Source organism: Neodiprion virginianus, chromosome 5 (assembly GCF_021901495.1).
Source record: "Neodiprion virginianus isolate iyNeoVirg1 chromosome 5, iyNeoVirg1.1, whole genome shotgun sequence".
In the NCBI taxonomy this organism is placed as follows: Eukaryota; Metazoa; Arthropoda; class Insecta; order Hymenoptera; family Diprionidae; genus Neodiprion; species Neodiprion virginianus.
Window position 1 is genome coordinate 4913653 of NC_060881.1, and position 19703 is coordinate 4933355.

The 19703-nt window shown below is 40.3% G+C and overlaps 1 protein-coding gene and 2 long non-coding RNA genes across 6 annotated transcripts in view; 1 reads left to right on the forward strand and 2 right to left on the reverse strand.

The window, feature by feature from the left end:
• Positions 1-10156, reverse strand: part of LOC124304335 (uncharacterized) — a 52421-nt gene extending 42265 nt beyond the window's left edge. For both annotated transcript variants that reach the window (XR_006908151.1, XR_006908152.1), the window contains exons 1-2: positions 10031-10156; positions 8477-8688 (exon numbers count right to left, since the gene is read on the reverse strand). This is a non-coding gene — a long non-coding RNA (uncharacterized LOC124304335). The remainder of the gene's footprint in view (positions 1-8476; positions 8689-10030) is intronic.
• The window catches only part of LOC124304332 (leucine-rich repeats and immunoglobulin-like domains protein 1), a 57449-nt gene extending 38483 nt beyond the window's left edge, over positions 1-18966 (forward strand). The window contains exons 2-8 of one of the 3 annotated variants that reach the window (XM_046762376.1): positions 10626-11129; positions 11951-12173; positions 13196-13335; positions 14995-15147; positions 16700-16880; positions 18288-18427; positions 18594-18966. In XM_046762376.1, coding sequence (XP_046618332.1) covers positions 10757-11129; positions 11951-12173; positions 13196-13335; positions 14995-15147; positions 16700-16880; positions 18288-18427; positions 18594-18859 — 1476 coding nt within the window. In that variant the 5' untranslated portion in view covers positions 10626-10756 and the 3' untranslated portion in view covers positions 18860-18966. Of the gene's footprint in view, positions 1-10214; positions 11130-11950; positions 12174-13195; positions 13336-14994; positions 15148-16699; positions 16881-18287; positions 18428-18593 lie in introns of those variants that run through there. The other 2 variants (XM_046762375.1, XM_046762374.1) reach the window with 2 other exon arrangements.
• LOC124304336 (uncharacterized) lies at positions 13222-18673 on the reverse strand. The gene is made up of 3 exons (XR_006908153.1): positions 18570-18673; positions 13710-14020; positions 13222-13348 (listed from the first exon to the last, which is right to left on the reverse strand). It is a non-coding gene; the product is annotated as an uncharacterized LOC124304336 (long non-coding RNA).
• Positions 18967-19703: the final 737 nt, after the last annotated feature.

Below are 19703 nucleotides of genomic sequence, written 5' to 3' on the forward strand. Positions count from 1 at the left end.
CTCTTTCGCCCTGCACTCTTGTCTCGCATTTCCTTCGTGCATAAATTACATACCGACTCGCGATTGGCTTCGCAGCATCGACTTGGGACGGATTATCGAGTCCCACGGGATAAGATCGAGCCGAGTATTGAATCAAGCGCTTTTCCATCTCGTCGGAGGGTCGACGGGCGATGAGAACTCGACGCCGTAAAAACGCGAGGTATTTTGCAAATGTATATTGCGCGGACGAAAGAAGGGAGGGAAGAAAGAAATCGAGAAGAATCGCTCGTGACCGCATCTGACTATCCAGCAATCAACGTTGAGAATTATTTAAAAAATTTAAATCAATCTTTGCTGCCAAATTGTTACCGGAAAATTAACTAAAATGAATCGTCAAAAATGTTTGGCAAGGAAAAATTGCTGATATACATATTTAACAAGTCAAGCAACTGAGAGTAAAAGCCACCGCCATGATTAGAAAGTGATAAAAATTATCCAGAAAGATTTTCATTGATAAATGAGAGTTCGTAAAAGAGTTTTTTTTTTCATTATGTTTCCTCTTAAATATACGAAAGTAAAAAAAGAGTTTCTTTCTCGTACGAGGGTGAAAAATAATTTTTTCAACTACTTGAAAAGTATCGAGCAAAACACTCGCATGTCGGAGACTAAAAATGTCGGTAAGATATTAATTTTCATTCCACCGCATTATCTTTTTTTCCTACCTTACGCTTAGCGGGTAATCGAGTTGAACATTACGCGAGTGAAGTTCCAAAGGGGATACCGGACAAGGGAGAAAAATTGATGGAATGTAAAAAGGAGAAGAAAAGAAAGAAAAGAAGACAGGAAGGTAGGAGGAAAAAATAAAACTGTAGGTGAAAAAAGAACGCTACGAAAGTTAATTATAACGAACACCTCGCGTATCTAATAATAAATCGTCCCGTGCAGTTGGTTTCACATCTCTTTATAACGCGATGCGGAATATCATGCGAAGAGAAAAGTTTTAATCGTGGAAATGCAATCGGACGGATTATTTTTCTTTCGAAATGTGAAAAATGAAAATGAAATATCGATGCGGGAAAAAAAAAAAAATAGATTTTCTATCGATTAAATGACCTGAAATTTTTATTAATTTATCACAGTTTTGTATTTTATGATACATTGACGAAAGTATTCTGTATTCTTTTTTTTTTGTCTTTTTGTCACCGTGTCGATGAAGCGAAAGAAAAGCGAAAACTTTTCTTCTTTTTACAACTGTGAATGAAACCTTTCAGCGGGTGAAAGTTGACTGAAAGGGGATTCTCGTCTGTCCTCCATTTATATTCATAAACGCGATATGCTCGTAGCTTGGGCTTTACGCGGCTTGTAGTTACGAGGCCATTATCCATATATTCACCGTGTCGTGTAGACACAATGCGTAGACACACTTACGCACTTAGTCGAAATTCCAAGTGGTTAAGAGCCGAAAATTAGGAGAGGTTGCCTCCGTCTCTCGAAAGCTTTGGGAATTCCCGAAGGATGAGATGAAAAAGCTCGGCAACGGCCTGGAATAATCGATCGAGTTTTGCGACGATTAGAAATAACGAGAGAGGAAACGGGGCAACTTCATGCCGCGGAATGATCGACGTGTTGTGCGAAGATGAGTGTGTATCACGGTATGATAAAACGGGGATGAAGTAAAAATTGGAAATTTGAACCCGAGATTTTCAGGAAACAATCAATCGCGTGGCCAGAATCGAGAATGAGTGAAACGGTGAAAAAGGTACGGTGAAAGGAAATTGAAGGGTGGAAAAGTACTGACGCCGGAAAATCGCCAGTGGCGTAGAAATGTTTGGAAAATTGAGTTTATCGTGGAAAATGAGAATTTCTGTAAGCAATCTACGGATTTGACAGCCGGGTGCGTTTTTTTTTCTTTTTTTTTTTATTTTTTTATAAAACGAGGGAGAAAGCTCGCCTTGGGCGAAAAAAAAAAAAAAAAAAAAAAACAATTCCCATTTACTTGGGGGATGAAAATTGACCTCGCGTTTATTTGCGGTTTGCTACCGAGTAATTGACGATATTTTATTCCCGGGTATAGCGGCACAGTAAAAAGTTTTACCCGTACGAGTATCGCAGTGCAACGTGGCGGGTGAAATAAAATTGCATAATAGGGAAGAGCAAGTTTACTGCAAGGCTGCTGGGAGAGGGAAGTTCGTAAATATTTATTTCCCTTCTTCGTGCATCGCAAATTTGCAATTCACCCTGCAGCGGTACAAAGTATGGATCTACCATGGCTTTGATATTCGCCGTCTTATTCTTGCATGTATGAATTTTCGAATTAAGCGTTGAGCAGAGCTATGAATACAGTTCTGAATAATAAATCATTCGGAAATTGCAAAGCCAAATGCATTAATATTGACTTGGCTTGCCGCGTCCAATCGTTGCTACGATGAAAAGAATATTTGTGACAGTAGCGAGTATATAAATTTGAAAAGAAGAATATTCGATTAATATACGGAAGAAATTTTTTATCAATCATTACAATTATCAGCAGACCCGCAGAGCTTCAATTTTTACGGGGCTGGGTTGAAGTTTCGAATTTGAAAAGTTTCGAAAACGCCGAATTCCGAATTATTTGATGGTGATATTTGAAGTAAAGAAATAAAACTTTGAAGAAACAGCAGAGTTTCGAATGGTCGGAAACTCGAGTCAAAATTCAAGTCACGATAGAACTATGTTACGAAAAATAAAGTTTCGATGGAATAAAATTCCGAATATTAAAATATACTCGCACGGCGCAGTTTACTCAACGAGAGGGTGGAAAAAATGGGAAAAACCGAAAATCGGAATTATCAGGATTCCGAAGGTAAAAATGTCGAAAATCCAAAACAAAGAAAGATCAAAGTGGTAAAGTTTCACGAAGCCAGAAATTCACAGGACTAAAAATCTTTGATCACTTGGAATTTCGATGTTTTGGATTTTGAAATTTTCTCATTCTCGCACGTTCGGAACTTTGATTCGTTCGGAGTTAGGTCCTTTCGACATTTCGCCCTTTCGGATCATTAAGCATCGGGTTTCGGACCATTCGAAACTTTGATGTTTCGTCAAAGTTTGATCTCGTTACTTTAAGTTTCGCCCCGAGAAAATTCTGAATTCGGCGTTTCCGGAACTTTTTAAATTCGGAATTTTAACCCCGCCCGCTTTTCGCCCATAATCGTCAAACTTGATGACGCAAGCAGGGAATTGTTGAACCAACGAACCGTCACCCGACACCGAGAAGTTCATCGCACGTTAAATGCTTGCAGCTTATCCAGCCGTCCGATTCCTGAGCGATTTATCCGGGATTATTTCTCGGACAGAAACGTGAGACGAATTTGAAAATCCGTACACAGCCATGCCAGCTGTTAGCTCGTGCAGGATCGTTTAATTATCTCCCGGGTAGCGATGTGCTACGTCATTTCATTGTCAGCGGTTAATTAACACGAAACGTGACACGGTCTTTTCCATCCCTTCCGAACACCGCGCGTATTCCAGAATCCACCCTTACAGATTGCGTCAGCGTCTCGCGTATGCCAATCAGGTAAAAACGAAGACGAGGAAGAGGAAAAAGAAAAACGATTCTGTTTATTCAGACGATGGGTTCTCACTGGACGGTATGGATGAAGCGTTTTCTTTCAACAGTTGACAACAAAAAAAAAATAAAAAAAGTTTAACACAAAATTTTTCCACCCCTCAACGGAAATTACCAAAGTGCGTCAATATTATCGAGGCAGCGATCTGCGCCAGCGGTGGACAGGCTTCTGCAATAAATAGTCGAGGAAATAAAGCAATGGACTGTCGATTTTTTGAGCAGTAAGACGGATTTTAATGCGGTTTTTTGCATTCGCTTCGTGAGAGCGCCTACAAACTTTGTGAACTAAATTGATTAATTCATTTTTTGAAAATGCATTATGGCATTAATAATATGCATTTTGCAAGTGCACTTCCAAGAGACACTAAATAAAAAATTTGCTACTCGGGGGTTTTTGGGGTCGCTGAACACGAATATCGCCACGGCAACCGTCTCCGAGGTACCTGGTGCCCAGGGTGGACAGTATCAACGTCTTCTCCTAGAGTTTTGGCGAAAGTTGTGATCGAATTTGTGATTGAATTAAGAACAATATACTTTAATTGAGGTAAAAATGATAATACTCAAGATAATTCCAGAAAAAGACGTTGAAACGTTCACCCTGGGCACCACGTACCTCGGAGACGGTTGCCGTATCGATATTCGTGTTCAGTGACCCCAAAAACCCCCGAGCAACGAGTTTCGACAAATTCGATCACAACTTTCGCCAAAACTCTAGGAGAAGACGTTGATACTGTCCACCCTGGGCACCAGGTACCTCGGAGACGGTTGCCGTGGCGATATTCGTGTTCAGCGACCCCAAAAACCCCCGAGTAGCAAATTTTTTATTTAGTGTCTCTTGGAAGTGCACTTGCAAAATGCATATTATTAATGCCATAATGCATTTTCAAAAAATTAATTAATCAATTTACTTCACAAAGTTTGTAGGCGCTCTTACGAATCGAATGCAAAAAACCGCATTAAAATCCGTCTTACTGCTCAAAAAATCGACAGTTGGGCCGTTTTTAGTGCTTTATTTCCTCGACTAAAATTGCACCCCTAAGATTGATTCCTGGTAACACTGACAATCAGAGAAATTTTTAGTTCCGGTTACCGGTCGGTCCTTAACAATTTTCATTCCTTAGCACAATCGAAAAATATAGTTCCAGGTAGAAAATGAAAATTAGTTTTCTAGCCGTTACCGGAAACTCCAGTTTCCGTCACTATTCTTTCTCATTACGATTGGTTAAAGCCTTGTTTAACTAAAAAAGTGGAGCAAACCTCAGAAACTGATTTTGCGTTGCAATTAGCAAAAAAGGATCGACGATAGCGCAAAACGATTAGGCGTACCTCGTTTTTCATAATTCCAACGATACTCGAACAGCTTTTTTTAACGATACCTGTTTTACTGAATTTTTCTAGTTACTGTAACAAATGAAATTTTTCTCAGTGTAGGAAATCCATCACTGATACGTTACACGAATTCCTCGTTTGAGGGAAAAAAAGCTCGGTGCAGCTGGTTCTTCGAACGGGTGTGGCTCCGATCGTTTTTAGTCGCAAATTGTCCTCAGCCACGCGAATAAAGTCGGTTTATCCAACCAACGCGCGATATTTCATCCCTCGAATTCTCTCACTTTTCTTTCCAATATTCCAGAAAAAAGAATCGTCCACCGAACTACAGTCGACGAGTCGTCGAATTCTAAGCTTATCGTTAATTAAATTCGATGAGCTTTATAATGGGAGCTTTTGATCCTCGTTTTTGCGATCTGGCAAGTCGGTTGAAATATCTCCCACGTGTCTTCGAAGCGATACCAACTTCGCGGGGAAAATAGATATGCATTGTTATCCGAATTCGAACGGCAACAGCTAATGTAGGTTGTTCCTGATTCGAAGAAGCACCCGCTGTATAATTTCCACGAGTTTCACGCTTTGTTTTCCGGCTGTAAGGCCGCCTTCTACGCGCCTGATATCTTGCAATTTTTGGGCCAATTAAGTGCTCGGGAATTATTGTTCGATTTAATGAATGGCGGCAGGTAATTAGTCGAGCCTGTCATTATTTTGAAACAACAGTGTTCCAAGGATTACCAGCCACGTGACCCGTTAATCAATTTATCAATCCCTTTGAAAATCCATCATCGTTTCCCCGTTATTCCTTATCGATAATCGATCAACCCAAATTGATCCCCGGGCTGGTATGGAGCACACAAAAATGGGCAACAACTTTGTGCAGCCATTAACTTGATACCGTCGAAGGCAAATTTGCCTTTTATCATGCATCGGAACACTCACCGTCCCTGAAACAACTTGTATGATGCTCGTTTCACGTTCATTCACTTTGTTGAATTCACTTGGCAAATTTCCATTTGCTTTTGACTCATCGGCAGATTCGTTTCTCATGAAATCAGTAAGCAACGAGGCAATTTCAGATGGAGTCGCTAGCTCACTGTGGAAAAAAAAAATTTCGCTTTCTTTTGTTCGAGTTTCCCCGCCAAATAACTCGGAATTAGGCGCTTTAAAAATTTTTCAAATTCTGAACTCCAGCCCCGCCCCTTTAATAAACGCAACCTCCAGGCTTTGCATAATTAGGGTCCCACCTTCGAGTGACAGAAACGTGGGCACCGTTTACACCTGGGAGTGTCAGGCGTTGCTTTTAATCAGTAAAAACTGGATCAGGCTTGTTACGTAGTCGCAGACCACACCGCGAGATCTGTTATTCCTTTTTGCGTACCTTTCCTGTTTTTTTTTTTTTTTTTTTTTTTTTTTTCAAACTCAATTTGAAGAAAATAAGCCAAGTTACTCCGTAGGATCTTCGACCTTTTTCGATTACCTCCGGAGCGGTTCAGTTACGTTATCATTAGCGACTTTGATCGAACTCAATCAAAGTTTCACGTGGTGATAAAAACAAAAACGAAAAAAAAAAAAAAAAAAAACAGGCCACGTGGCCTATTTTTCTCTGCAACAACTTTTCGCGAGCTAAGTTTGAACCGCGATCCGTCGGCACTGTTTTTATCATATTTTCTAGCTTGACTTACGATCAGAAGAAACAAAGTGGAATTCCAAGAGCATCGCTCTTTTGTAGCGTAATTCGGGAAAGTTAATCATGTCCCTGAATTCCGTTTACGAAAGGACGACAAATCGTCGAAATTTGTACCCTTTCCGCTCGTTTGTTTGTTTAATATAGGAAGGAAAAAGGGTGAGTTTGCTCGGTCGGTAAAGGTAGGAGTACGATATGACCTTAATATCGCTGATGGTCTCGGAGGAGAAAATTCAGGGAAAGCATCAAAGGGAGAAGGAGCGATGCGGGTAAAGAGATTACTCTCTTTCTTATCGCGGTGTGAATATGGGTATAATACACATCTGGAGGTCTGGTTCCTTCATTCTTAATTTTAACGCGTTCACGTCGCGGAAGCAACGCCGCGAGGTGGAAGGATATTCTCTACTTCTCTTTTCCCCAAGTTGAATAGAAACCCACCCTGCATCTTTGCTGTACACCTGCTCACGTCGCGGAAGGAAAAAGCTCTTCTTCAGATCTACGGCGGGCGTCAAGATATAATGTAGCTTTTCTCCGAGGGGAAAGAAAAATCATGCAATACTTCAGAATCAGAGAAAATGTATATTAAACGTGACACGTTTACTAATCGGCTATTTTTCTCATTCTCTAAAATATACGGGTCAACGAATTCATTTGTCAAGTACCAAAAAATTACCAAAATTTCAGACCACGACGTTAAAAATTCAATGCAAGTTTTGAAATTTTTACAGTGAAATCGATTTTTCGATACTGTACCTCCGGAACTAAATCAATTATCCATGTAACAAGTTTTTAGCAAGTATGACATCGTAACTTGGAAATTTAACCAGGCTTTTGTGACTGTCTTTATTATCTGGCTGTGTGTTAAAGGTTTCGAAAATAATGTTTCATAATCTTAAACTTAATTCAAATTTCGAAATATAGTATAGATTTTTTCTCACCAAATATATATAAATATATATCATTATATATTTTATTATATAATTATAATTAAAAGCTTTTAATAGTAACCGCCAATTTTTACACCGATAGAAAAAAATTTAATCGCCAAATTCGATCACAATGCCTTGGCTTTTGTTATTTGTTTATTTGTTTTTTCGAGAGAGAGAGAATTTGGAAATCAAAGCCGGAAGTGAATAATAGATGAGGGGGAATTCGGGAGAACCGGAAACGCGTACCAACGTAAACAGCGAGTATCTCGGCTCCGTAAGATTGATCGAATACATCCTTCGATGAATTCGTAGAAATTCGATTTACCAAGTCGAAATAAGAGTCGATGGGGATAATTTGCGGAGAAGAAAACACCCGCGGCAAAAAATAACAGGTGAAAAAAATACATACCAAAGTTCTCTGATTGGTGCGGGAAATTCTTTGAAAGAGTCCAAGAGTTTCCTTTAGTGGATGTTCGGTAACTTTTTCAATCTTGATGCCGAATCCCTGAGAAAACACGTTTTGAAACAAACCCTTCAAATACAATCAGGATGGAGAAAGAATTTTTCGAATCAACGAATTTCCGTGCATCGATCAGCTGCGGTTGGAAAAATAACCGCTGTATGTGTTGATTAATTTTGCGGTTTCGATGTTGAAAAAAATTTTCGTATTTGACGGAAAATTATCTGCTCAGGCAGTTACTAAAAAATTTTTCCAGACTTCGGGACGGGAGGTTTTTTGTTTTTTTTATCTCGCGTGATCCGGCCGTAAAACAGGCGATCCGGAATTCGCTCCCGAATGCTTTGAACTCGGCTTATTCAATTTGATTCTTCACAATTTTTGACGCACACAAAAATACGGTTCCATCGGTTCCGCAGAGTCTCTTGGGAATAATGGGGGAGTATAAAAGGCATCTGGAATAAGACGTAAATTAAATCATCGGTTTTGCTTACCTGCGACCAGCTTCCGCTGCAAGCTCGTACTTCGACGAATGACGGAGCTGCTTTCCTTTTTTCTTTTTTTTTCTTGAAAATCAAAGGCTTTCTCTTTTCTCTACATTCTCTTCTCTGCTCGCCGAGCTTTCTCCGTTATTACAGTCTCTCGAGGGGATGAAATAAAAATCAATCGAAAATCCGGGCTCCATTCTGTACTGGAAATTGTCCTGCTGCGGGAAGAAAGCGAATGAAAATAACGAAATTGAATCAGTGACTGCGTATGAATTTCTCCAGGGTTCGACTCGCCGCACTTTGATCATAGAAATTATTTTCGACAATGTCAACGCAATCAAAGTAGGCTAAACTAACATTGAATATCATCAAGCCGAACCGCGCGCTTGAAACTATCTCAATTGCGAACTCGCAACAGTTTGGAACTCCAATTATCACGTACATACATATTCGGCGGAATCCGATTTCGCGAGTCAAGTAAATGCCACAAGCTGTTCGCACAACTTGCGATGGACGCGAATGAATTTCTCAGAGTTTAGAAATGTCTCATCCGTTGTGGTTAATTTTTCGTTAAAACTTCCGAGTTGTGCAAATAATGGTAAATGGATCAAAGTCAAGCGAGGAATGAGATCAATCATAAAAGAACCGGTTCGTTGGAAGGTATAAAAATTTTTAACACATGGTTTGGTCGAGTTCCTTTCCTTTCTTTCTTTTTTTTTGTTTTTTTTTTTTTTTTTGGCGACAGCGTCGAAATTCCTTGGAGAAATTTCTTTCAAGAGCGTAGCAGCACGTCAGTAATTGCGAATCGATTGCTGCTATCTGTCTTAATCGTTTTGGGTGACCCAGGGGAATAAATCGAGGCGTCGCGTGTCTCGGGTCCTGTATATATATATAAACGCAAGGAATATACGGGCGGAGAAAGAGAAATTTTTTAAAGTAGTGACTTCGCGAAATTTATTTACACGGTTGTAGAACTCGAGGATAAAACTGATGCCTGGTATCAATGAGACGCACCCTTTTTGGGGGGAGGGATCGAACGTAGATCACGTGCGAGTGAGGGGTGGTGTTCGGACCAATTTCACCGGAAGCGGAATCAAAGTGATAAAAAAGTAAATTTCAAGCTTAAAAAATGACCGATTATCGGATAATTGAAAATATACTGTTTGCGGAAATTGTATACCTGAGGCTGGTTAAATCCCGATAAAGCTGCTTCGTAAACGAGGGTTGAAACCCGACTGAACTTTGTACCAACATCGGTTGTCTCTGAAACATGTTATACAATGAGGCAAATAAGAGGGTCGAATGATGCGATTCAATTTCTCGCAACTGTCAATTCCAAGCGGTGAAAATTAATGCCTCAACCTAATTCGGGTCAAACGCGTTTAATCAGAAGCTCGTCGCGATGGAAAATCGGCGAAACGTTTGTCGATTCGATGCAGCGTTCGAATTCACCCGGGCGTAAAAAAGAACCGTGTGACCAATTTGAAAGAGGAAAAAAATCTGCGTTCGAATTCCTTCCGGCACCCTTGCAAAATCGCTCGTATTTCGGGTAAACCGTACCTCGGTTTCTGGATTCGAAATTGCGACTCGCTCTTGATCCGCGTTCTGCGTCGTGGTCAGGAATTGCCGCTCCCATGAGCCTCTCGGATCTGATGCCCCTCGAACCGGAAGCGTTCCATTAACAAGGCAATGATGCGAGCGGAGAGCGCGCGCCCAAAGAGCATCACCGAGCTGCCTGTGAGTCGGTAGAAACGTCTTCGAAGCCTTGTAACGGAGTCGGTGAAACGGTTCGCGTTGCACGAAACCGATCGGTTAATTGCCCCCGTAACGAAGCCGGCGAATCCATCCTCATCCATTTTCCTGGTTAAATTGGTACGGCGATAACGAGTGTTGAAGCTGCTGGATGAGTTCTTCGTCGAATCGTACCGTTTGTCAAACTGCGAAGTAACGAGTGGCGAATTTTAATTGCGCCGAGTCCGTTCGACGAAAGGTACAATAACGACAAGAGAACGACTCGTAGTCAAAGTTGGGAACAGTGATCGAGGGATCGTGAGTTCGGAAAGTGATAAGGGGTCTACTCGATTGGTGCTTGTAGTCGTCGATCGAATGAACCGAGTTGTTTGTTTGTTTTTATTTTTTTTTCTCTCTCTTTGAGTGATTACAGATCGCGAAGGAGTGAAGATACGATAGCGAAGCGAGACGATGGGAATCAACCGTAACGGGGCAAAGTAGCGGAGGGTGAGAAAAGCGGCAACGATAACGGCTTCAAGGAACGAGTGCGGTAACATGTCGTCGTCGACGAGATTCAAGGGGGAGAAGTGCTGGATAGTATGGCTCATGGTAACGTCTTTGTACCTGAGGTCCACCCTTGGTCAGATAGTCCAGAACTGCCCGTCTAGGAGCGAGATAGCACCGTGTTCCTGCATCGTTAAGAAGCAGGGACTCGACGTCGTTTGCGAGTTTACCGACTTCACTCACATCAACAAGGCGATGTCGGTACTAAAGGGCAGGCCCAACACCATCATTTACTACCTCAAACTGCGACACAACAATATGCCGAAGCTTCAGGGCTTCGTCTTCCTCGGTCTTGACATCCATCATCTCACCGTTCACAACAGCAGTCTAGCCGTCGTCGAGGAGACATCTCTGAGCTCGATAGGTGAGTTACCAATTTTTGAATGGTCTCTGAGCGATCCTCTATCAAAATTTTTTCATCGTTTGTTTTAACGACGATGCGGCGAAGCTTCGATCCTAACGATAATATGTGTCCGTTGTACTTAATCACTTCCAAGCTGCGTGAGAAACTTGTTTCTAAAGACGCGTCGACGGTTGAGACCAAGAAATTAAATGGTATTGAAATGTTCTCACGAACAGATCAGCGTGACGGTTGACACGCATCGTCGACTGACCAAGTCGTCAGAAATTCATCTGATTCATACATTTTTGCAAAGAAAGAATGTCGAGGATTCAAATAGACCGTAGAAACAGTACGTGGATTACAATGAAATGGTCCCAGTGTATACGGGTACTTCCGAATGAATTCGAAACGAGGTACTTTTTTTTTCCAACACCATTCGAAATCCGTTTTAAAGATTAGTCCGAAATGACCAAGAACTGGAGGTAACAAAACGCAAGATAGTGTAAAAAAAAAAGTGAGAGTAAGTCAAGTTTTTAGCGAAGGTGATAACGTGACTTGATCGCTGGCTATTTCCCTGTTGGTATATAGACGCTAAAAAGCGAGTTTTGTTACGGCAATTGTAAGTAGCCGCAGATTCTCGGGGACATTGAACGACCATCGCATTTCGTGGGGTGCCTGTAACACTTTGACGAGTGTTTTTGTGGCCGGGTTTTTACACCCAGTATCTTGCACACGTATCGAGGAGGACTGCAAAGTTCAAAAATTCGTGCGAATTGCGGAGCTTGACGTTTTTCTCGTGTTAAAAGCGGATTACTTACGAGCTTTGGTGCCGTTTGATGCAGGAAAAGGACTCACCCAGCTGGACTTGTCGCAGAACTCTTTGCTCGTGGTGCCGTCGGCGGCGTTGAAAACCCTGCATCACCTTCTGATACTGAACCTGAACTACAACAAGATAAGCGCTATCCATGCACGAGCTTTCGAGGGCCTTGACACCTTGGAAATCCTCACCCTGTACGAAAACAAGATATCAGTCATCGAAGCCGACGCGTTCAAGGGTGTCGACAAGTGAGTGAGACGAGGGATGTTATTTTTCAATAAGGGGTCCAAGATATACACTGAGAAAAAATCCTTGCTGCACAGGCTGCCGTACAGTCCTTGCCAAACCCAAAAATCATTCCGCAACTGCGGGTACGAAATAGAAATTAGGTACGTTTGACGGAACCAAAAAAATGTAATAACGGATCTATGAATCCAATAATAGAATAAAGTCACTCACGTTACATTTTGACTTTGGTTCAACGAAAAATTGATTTTAGGGTCTTGCTGAAGTTTAAAAAATACGCTAAGCTAAACCGAACATATCCAACGTTGAAGGTACTAACGAACCATAATTGTACTAAATAGTTACTTCATTTTGACAAAATTGAAATTCTTGTCTAAACGATACACGTTTCACGAAAATCTTTCATCATCTACAAGCAGTGAAGTTTTTCTCAGTGTATACGTAACTATGAAAGTCGAAAATTTTCCTCGGGATCGAGTGGCGCTCGTATTTAGACACCCGGATCGAATGTTTATATGAACCAAGCTCGAGGGGATTAAATAGGCGGCGATATACGTGCTTAGCAAAGCTAAACCGGGCCCGGTTATATACGTTATATATTTTACAACGTCACCTAATCCCCAGGCTTCAATCAGAGTCTCCAATTACGCCAGGTCGCGTTCCCAATGGTTCTGCCACTGCTGCTTCTGCCACGCCGATAGATCTCGTCGGATCCAGTCCTCTCGATTCACGGACCTACCTTAACGTGTCAGTCGAGTCACCGCGAACCTCGTTATTTTTTCAAGTCTTCCAAAAGAACTTTTTTCCCCCCTTTTTTTTTCTTCTCTACTCTTTTCTCACAACAGACGATAAGGGTTAAACTTCGCCCTTTTGAACTTTTCCCTTTTTATCGGTGCACGAAATTCGATAATCCATTACCCGATTATCCAGGCGGAAAAACCCGGCGGATCGAATTCTAGATATTTTATGTTCCTCGTCGATGAGAACCGCGTTACAACGGACACACTGTCGATTCTGATTTCAGTCGGAAATTGAAGCGGTTGAATTTAGGCGGAAACGAACTGAACTCTGTGCCAACCTCGGCTTTGTCCTCTTTGGAAATGCTGAAGAAGCTGGAGATGCAGGAGAACAGGATAAGCACCATCCAGAAGGGCGACTTTGCCGGTGAGTCTGTACACTAAAAATAAAAGACACAATGAGAGAAATTTTTAGACTTTAACTATTTTCATTTCTTACCGTAATCGAAAATCACAGTTCTAGGTAGAAAATGAAAATTAGCTTTCTAGCCGTTACCGGAAAATCTGGTATCCCTTACTATTCTTTCGCATTACGATCACTGTTTCTAGATTTACTTGCAACTGTTGCGAAAATTTAATGCTTCGCGTTTCGGAAAGGCTGATTCAAAGAGATGGAGAGAGAACGAAAAAAAGAAAAAAAAAAAAAAAAAAAAAAACAGGACAAAGAAACGGAGAAAAATCTTACCCCCCGAGTGAATTCCCAGGGAGCGGTGAATTTCCCCAGTCGTTGGGTGAGCTTACCGATATTCGGCCGACAGGGTGAACGGTATTGTTTACTCTCGCTGAGTATCGCGGTATTCATGAGGGGGATGTTTTCTACGTGTATTGGTGAACGTCGTCGAGGCAAAAGCGATCCCGAGTGCAGCACCGGCAAACTGGAAACGCCGAGACCGAAGAAGATTTCCGTTGAAATTTTATAACAAGATTCAACTTTTCCCCGAAGCCAATTTGTAATTTCGTTCACCGAGTAGTTGTTTCGCCCTCGTGCAAGTCTGTTCGCATTTACCTGCCGAAGCGATCGATGCAACGTGCATTCATCGACCTTCCAGTACCTGCCAAAATTATTGTTTATTATTATAATCTTTCATGTATCCCACGGGGTGACAAATTTAAGGAAATTTTTATATTCATCGCGAATTAACGGCGGATTTGCAAACTTTCTCTGTTACACTGCTCGCGAAAATTGTCAGCTGCGTTGCTCTCGTGCACCTGAATCTAGGCGTCCAGTCGTAAAACCGTGCAAGTCTGATAAGGTACTTTCAGGCGCTGAAAGCTGCGGAAGGAAAATTGCGCAGCATTTATGAGCGCCGAAAGCACAAAACGTGCTCTGTTTTTCCTCCTTTAGTTCTAAAGTTCAGGAGTAAAATAGAAATAACAAAAGAGAAAAAAAAATTGTGAAGTTAAAAAATAATTACCGATTTGTGGATTACCTGGAATAATATTTTATTTAATTTTGAAAAAGAAAAAGGGGTGAATACCAATGATTTTTGAACCGCATTTCCCTCCATCACGTACAGTATTTATGCAAACTACAAGATTTTAACATAAAAAAACGCATATCAACAATGAAAAAAAACCCACATTTCATTACAATGAACTAAACAATATTTCTTGTAAAATCAAACAAACAATTTCTTCGTGCAATGTACTTAACATTCCCTGTTCATTCTTTTTCCCTGTGGAATCTTTTCTTCACCTCTTTTATACCTCTCCGAACACGCTTCCACTTTCCACTTTTTTTATCTCCTTGTTTGTATTTATTCTCAAGCCTCGCTCTAATACATAATAATCGAAAGTAAAAAATCACTTTTCCATAGGATTCTTATAATCAAGAATAAGATACCGGATTTAGGGTTGAGCGGAAGTTTAACTCTGATCGAAACTGCGAAAACGAGAATTTTTTTCGGTTCCGATGAATGAAAATCTGTAAGAAACGATATAAAAAAAAAACCTGTGTTTTCAGCCGAGAAACGATGGGACGGATTTCGACTCGGTTATTAATTGAATCTTTCGTTTTTCGACGCAGGTTTGAAGAGCCTCGACTCACTGGGACTCGCTCATAACAAACTGCAAGTAGTGCCAGCCGGCGTCTTTTCGCATTTGACGCAATTAAACTCTCTCGAACTGGATGGAAACAAAATCACCCACATAGATCCGGACGCGTTCATCGGCCTCGAGGGTGAGTTACTTATCGTTACAATTACCGATTCAATAATCAATCGGGAAAGAAGCGATCTAGGCGATGGAAATCGAGAGGAGAAAATAACGATTAAATTAAATTCTTCGTTTCTTTCGACGGAAATTTTTCGTCAAAATTAAATATCTCACCCACAGAATGGACACGTAACGATTCTTTTTCCCAGACGACGAACGAACGTCCAACCTGCGGTACAAGTTGAGAACATAAATATGAATAAGCGATATTCCTCCCTTCTTACACGCCTTCGGCCATTCACCGTCTGCGCAGTCTGGCCAAAGTTCGTTCGCTTTGAATGAAATATTAAACAATTTAGTGCATAAGCCCGCCGGAATAGAGTAGATCTCGTATTTCAAACGGAGCTTTTCATTCCGGCCGTTTCTCTCGGCTTGCGTTTTAACCACGAGGCTTTAAGTATTATACACAAGTATCGGCGAGTTGTCGCGAATATAGCGTGTGAAGTTTGAACCCCTCCTTTTGGAAACTGATCTTGGTTTCGTTAGCTAAGAAAGACTCGTGCTCACGATTCAGCTTCGAAATTTCAACGGATACGTCGGTGAAAAAAGGATCTGCGATCTGTTCGATCGACGCTTACTCCCCGGTTTGACGAAATTTCGTAGCGACAAACAAGATTATTTTTTTTTCAAGCAAATGAGTTCTCGAACGCGTTCGTGTTTATACGTACCGCGTATGCGTGTGTGTAAATTTTTTTCTTGACCATTAGGGACGCGAGAGCTTTCTTCATTAACATATTAATGTCCAACCTCTGGGACGCGAGGCAATTAGGTGAAAAAATAAAGGTCGGAAGGTGTTTTCATTGTCGTTGCGGAGAAATAATACGGGGGAATAAATTAAACGAAAACGTTGCTCGAAATTATCGCGTAAAACGGATGTCGGGGAAATAAAGCTTTCGAGAAATAACCAAAATTCGTTGAAAATGACGAATCGCTGAGAGATCGTTGAAAAATCGTACGTAAATAGGGATCGAATGTCTCGGATCACGAAACACTTGTTTCGGAATTTCGTAACCAAAGTATCTCAGTTTTGCCTCAGAAAGCTTCGAAGCTCGCGGATAAAGACTTGAGGCGTGCCTCGTGCCGTAAGAAAATAGTAAAAATAAACGATATGTTAATCATTGTCCCAAGCAACGCACGCGACTCTAGAAAAGTGCAAAGTCCGATAAGCGTATTGCGTGTAATAAGCGGTTGAAAACGAAGGAAGAACAAAAAGAAAATGGAAAAACGGCAGTGCAGAGATTGTGGGAAAAAAAGAATCTTGCCTCGGTTTGTTTGATGTTCGCACGAAGTATCCGATTCGAAATTTAACAAAGCTATTTATTTCGTCCACTGTACGCAAGAATTTATGTCGATTCGAATTTTAAATAAAAAATATTGTTAACTATTTCATATGTATTCATTATTTATACCCGCGAGTGCTTGCAATTATTACAACACTTCGTAGTGTCTTTTTTGTAAAATAAGTCGTATTCTGTGCACGTAGTATGAAATACGTATGTATTTTCGCTTGGTTGCAGAACATCTCCAGTATCTTCGACTGGCGGACAACAAGCTTCACATGGTACCAAGCGACGCGTTAAGAAGGCTTCACCGTTTGCGTCACCTGGATTTACGGGTCAACAACATCACCGTATTACCGGAGGACGCGTTCGCCGGTTACGGGGACTCGATCACCTTCCTGAATCTTCAAAAAAATTTGTAATCGCTCGTATTTCACCCCGATATTTTTTATACTAGTTATTTCGCAACGAAAATCCCCCCCCCCCGATGTGAAAAAAGTTTCTCGAGTTCGTGACCGTGCGAAAAAACTGAGCGAAGAACAAGTGGAGAAAGAAAAAAAAAAAACAAGAAGCATAAGAAAAAACGCGAGTTAAAAAGACAATTTTGCGCGGGAGATGAAAATTTTACGAGATGAAATATTTCCCTTTATAAAAGAGAAATAATCTAATATCCTCTTCTCCGCAGCTTCGTTAAATTATTTGAAAGTTCTTAACGTTTGTATAATAATCGTGGAAAAATGTTTCGAAGTTCAAAGTTTTCTTCTCGGTGTGATATTCGTCACGGTTTGTTTTTTTGTTTGTTTTTTTTTTTTTTTTTTTTTTTTTTTTGTCGTTATCGCAACGACCATCGTTATTATTATTGTTGTTTGAATCGGACGGTACTATAATTGCTTAGCGAGTTTTCTTTTTTTCGTTTCCTTCGCGACATTTGGGGAACGCCTGGAACTTGGCGGCAAAGACGGGAAGAAATTACGACCCAAACTCTTGAGGGAGTAAAAAAAAAAGAAATTAGAGCGATTTCTCGCGTTATACCTGCGTTATACACCTAACGGAGGTAAAACCCATTCGAGCCGGATCGCTGCACGGCCCGTTATCAACCGCGAGAAATATACGTAACAATACTCCGGGGACATTTTAACGAATTAATGAGGAAACTTCTTGGGACGTTATATATATATATATATATATATATATCGACTTTAGTCGCCGTCTCTCTCCCTCTCTCTCTCTCTCGCACCCTCGGCAATTTTCCTGCAGCCATCTTTGCTCACGAAAACAACCCGAAGGGTGTCCCTGTCTCCCTTATTCCCAAGCATGTAATTTTCAAATCCACGTGGGAAAATTCCACCGGTTGTATTCGAGCCGCCAAAGTTTCGTGTTTCACGTTTCGTACGCGGTAATTTTCTCTATGAAATTACAGTTTTTGTTTATTTTTTTTTTTTTTTTTTTTCGCTTACGAACGAACGATCGACGGACGGTCGATTTTACGCAGGAAGAAATTTATGGTTCCGTATAGAATTTATATATTATTTTTTCGTTACTGTACGATTAACTGTATTCAATTTTTAACATATACATATAACAAGCGAAAAAATCGACTATGAATACAAAATGAAAATTAGTATCGTTTGCTTTGACTAGAAATTCCGATATCGACGAGTATAATCACACTAATTATTTACCATGTTCACGATATTTTATTGCCGATTTAAATTGTGTCGTAAAGTTGAGGCAATTTTTTTTTTTGCAGAATTAATTATTTTTCGTAACTAAAAAACGAATAAATATTTCTTCGGTTAATGGAAATATCGATATTACGTTTCAGAATCAAGACTCTGCCGCCGATGATATTCGAGAATTTTAATTCGTTGGAAACGCTTAACTTGCAAAACAACAAAATGACCCACGTGCCGGAAGAGGTGATGGAAACCGTCATCGACACACTGCAGGTCATCGATTTGACCGGTAACGAGTTGTGAACATAAAAAATAAAACAAATTCATAAATAAAGAATCATGAAAGAAAATCCACCGCCGATTTCACCCTCGCTTATCGATTTCCAACTAGATTCCTTAAACATTGATTTATACTCTGTTCGTTTTCTCACCACTTTGACGATCTTCGGTTTCAGACAATCCGCTGATCTGCGACTGCGAGCTTCAGTGGTACTCAAACTGGTTGAAAAATCTTCGCGACAAGGACGACGAGGTGATGACGAAGAAGAGGACCGTATGCACGATGAGTAACGAGCACAGAGAATACGCGGTGCAGAATCTACCATTGGATCGAATGGGATGCCAGCCGATAGCCGAGGAAAAATCGTCATCCGGTAACCTGGCGGTAAAACTTGTCGGTCTTCAGTTCTTCATCACCGTGAGCTTCGTCGTTCTGTTCTAAAACGAAAGAAGGAACATATCAAACCTCGTTTTATTTCGTTTGATTTAGAGAAAAATTAAAGAAAAGAAAAAAAAAAAAATGATAACAACAATCTGAAAGTAAAGAAACTAGAAAAAAACAAACGGAACCATATTAACGTTGATTCGGTGAACACCTTCGTTTATACAAATATATATTCGCATATATGCATTTATGGCTAATACATGTGTGTACGTCTAATGTTATCTGTAGTTCGCTCGATGAGTTGTATCCCAGAGAGAGAGAGAGAGAAGGGAGAGAATTTAATGATCACGTTATTTTGGTATATTATATACCGAATGTAGAAAATAATGTAGTCCTCATTTTTACTCACGATTATACATACCGAGTATGATTGAATATATTCATCGTTATATTATAGATCAAGTCGGCCGGGTTTAGAATCGTAGAAATTTTCAAACTGGGATCTAGTTGAATTTAGGGATCGACCGTTAGCCGTTAAATATTATTTTGTCTATCGTTAATTTACATTTTAGAGTCGTACAATATTATTATACACCTTTTGTTTGACGTTTTTTTTTTTCTTTTTTTTTCCCTCCTTCTTTCCTTCTATATGATAGTTTTTTTTTTTTTTTTTTTTTTTTCAGGATATGAATTTATTTTTCTACGAATCGTATACCTAATATATTATATAATTGTATTAATAATATGCCTGCATATTAATCGCGCGTGTTTGATGGCGCGTGTGAAAAAGAAATGGATGGCAAAAAAAAAAAAAGAAAAAAAAAAAGGAAAAGAAAAATTAAAAAACCAGTCAAATTATCTTTGACAATCGAAACAATATAAAACTATAAATGCATTCTCT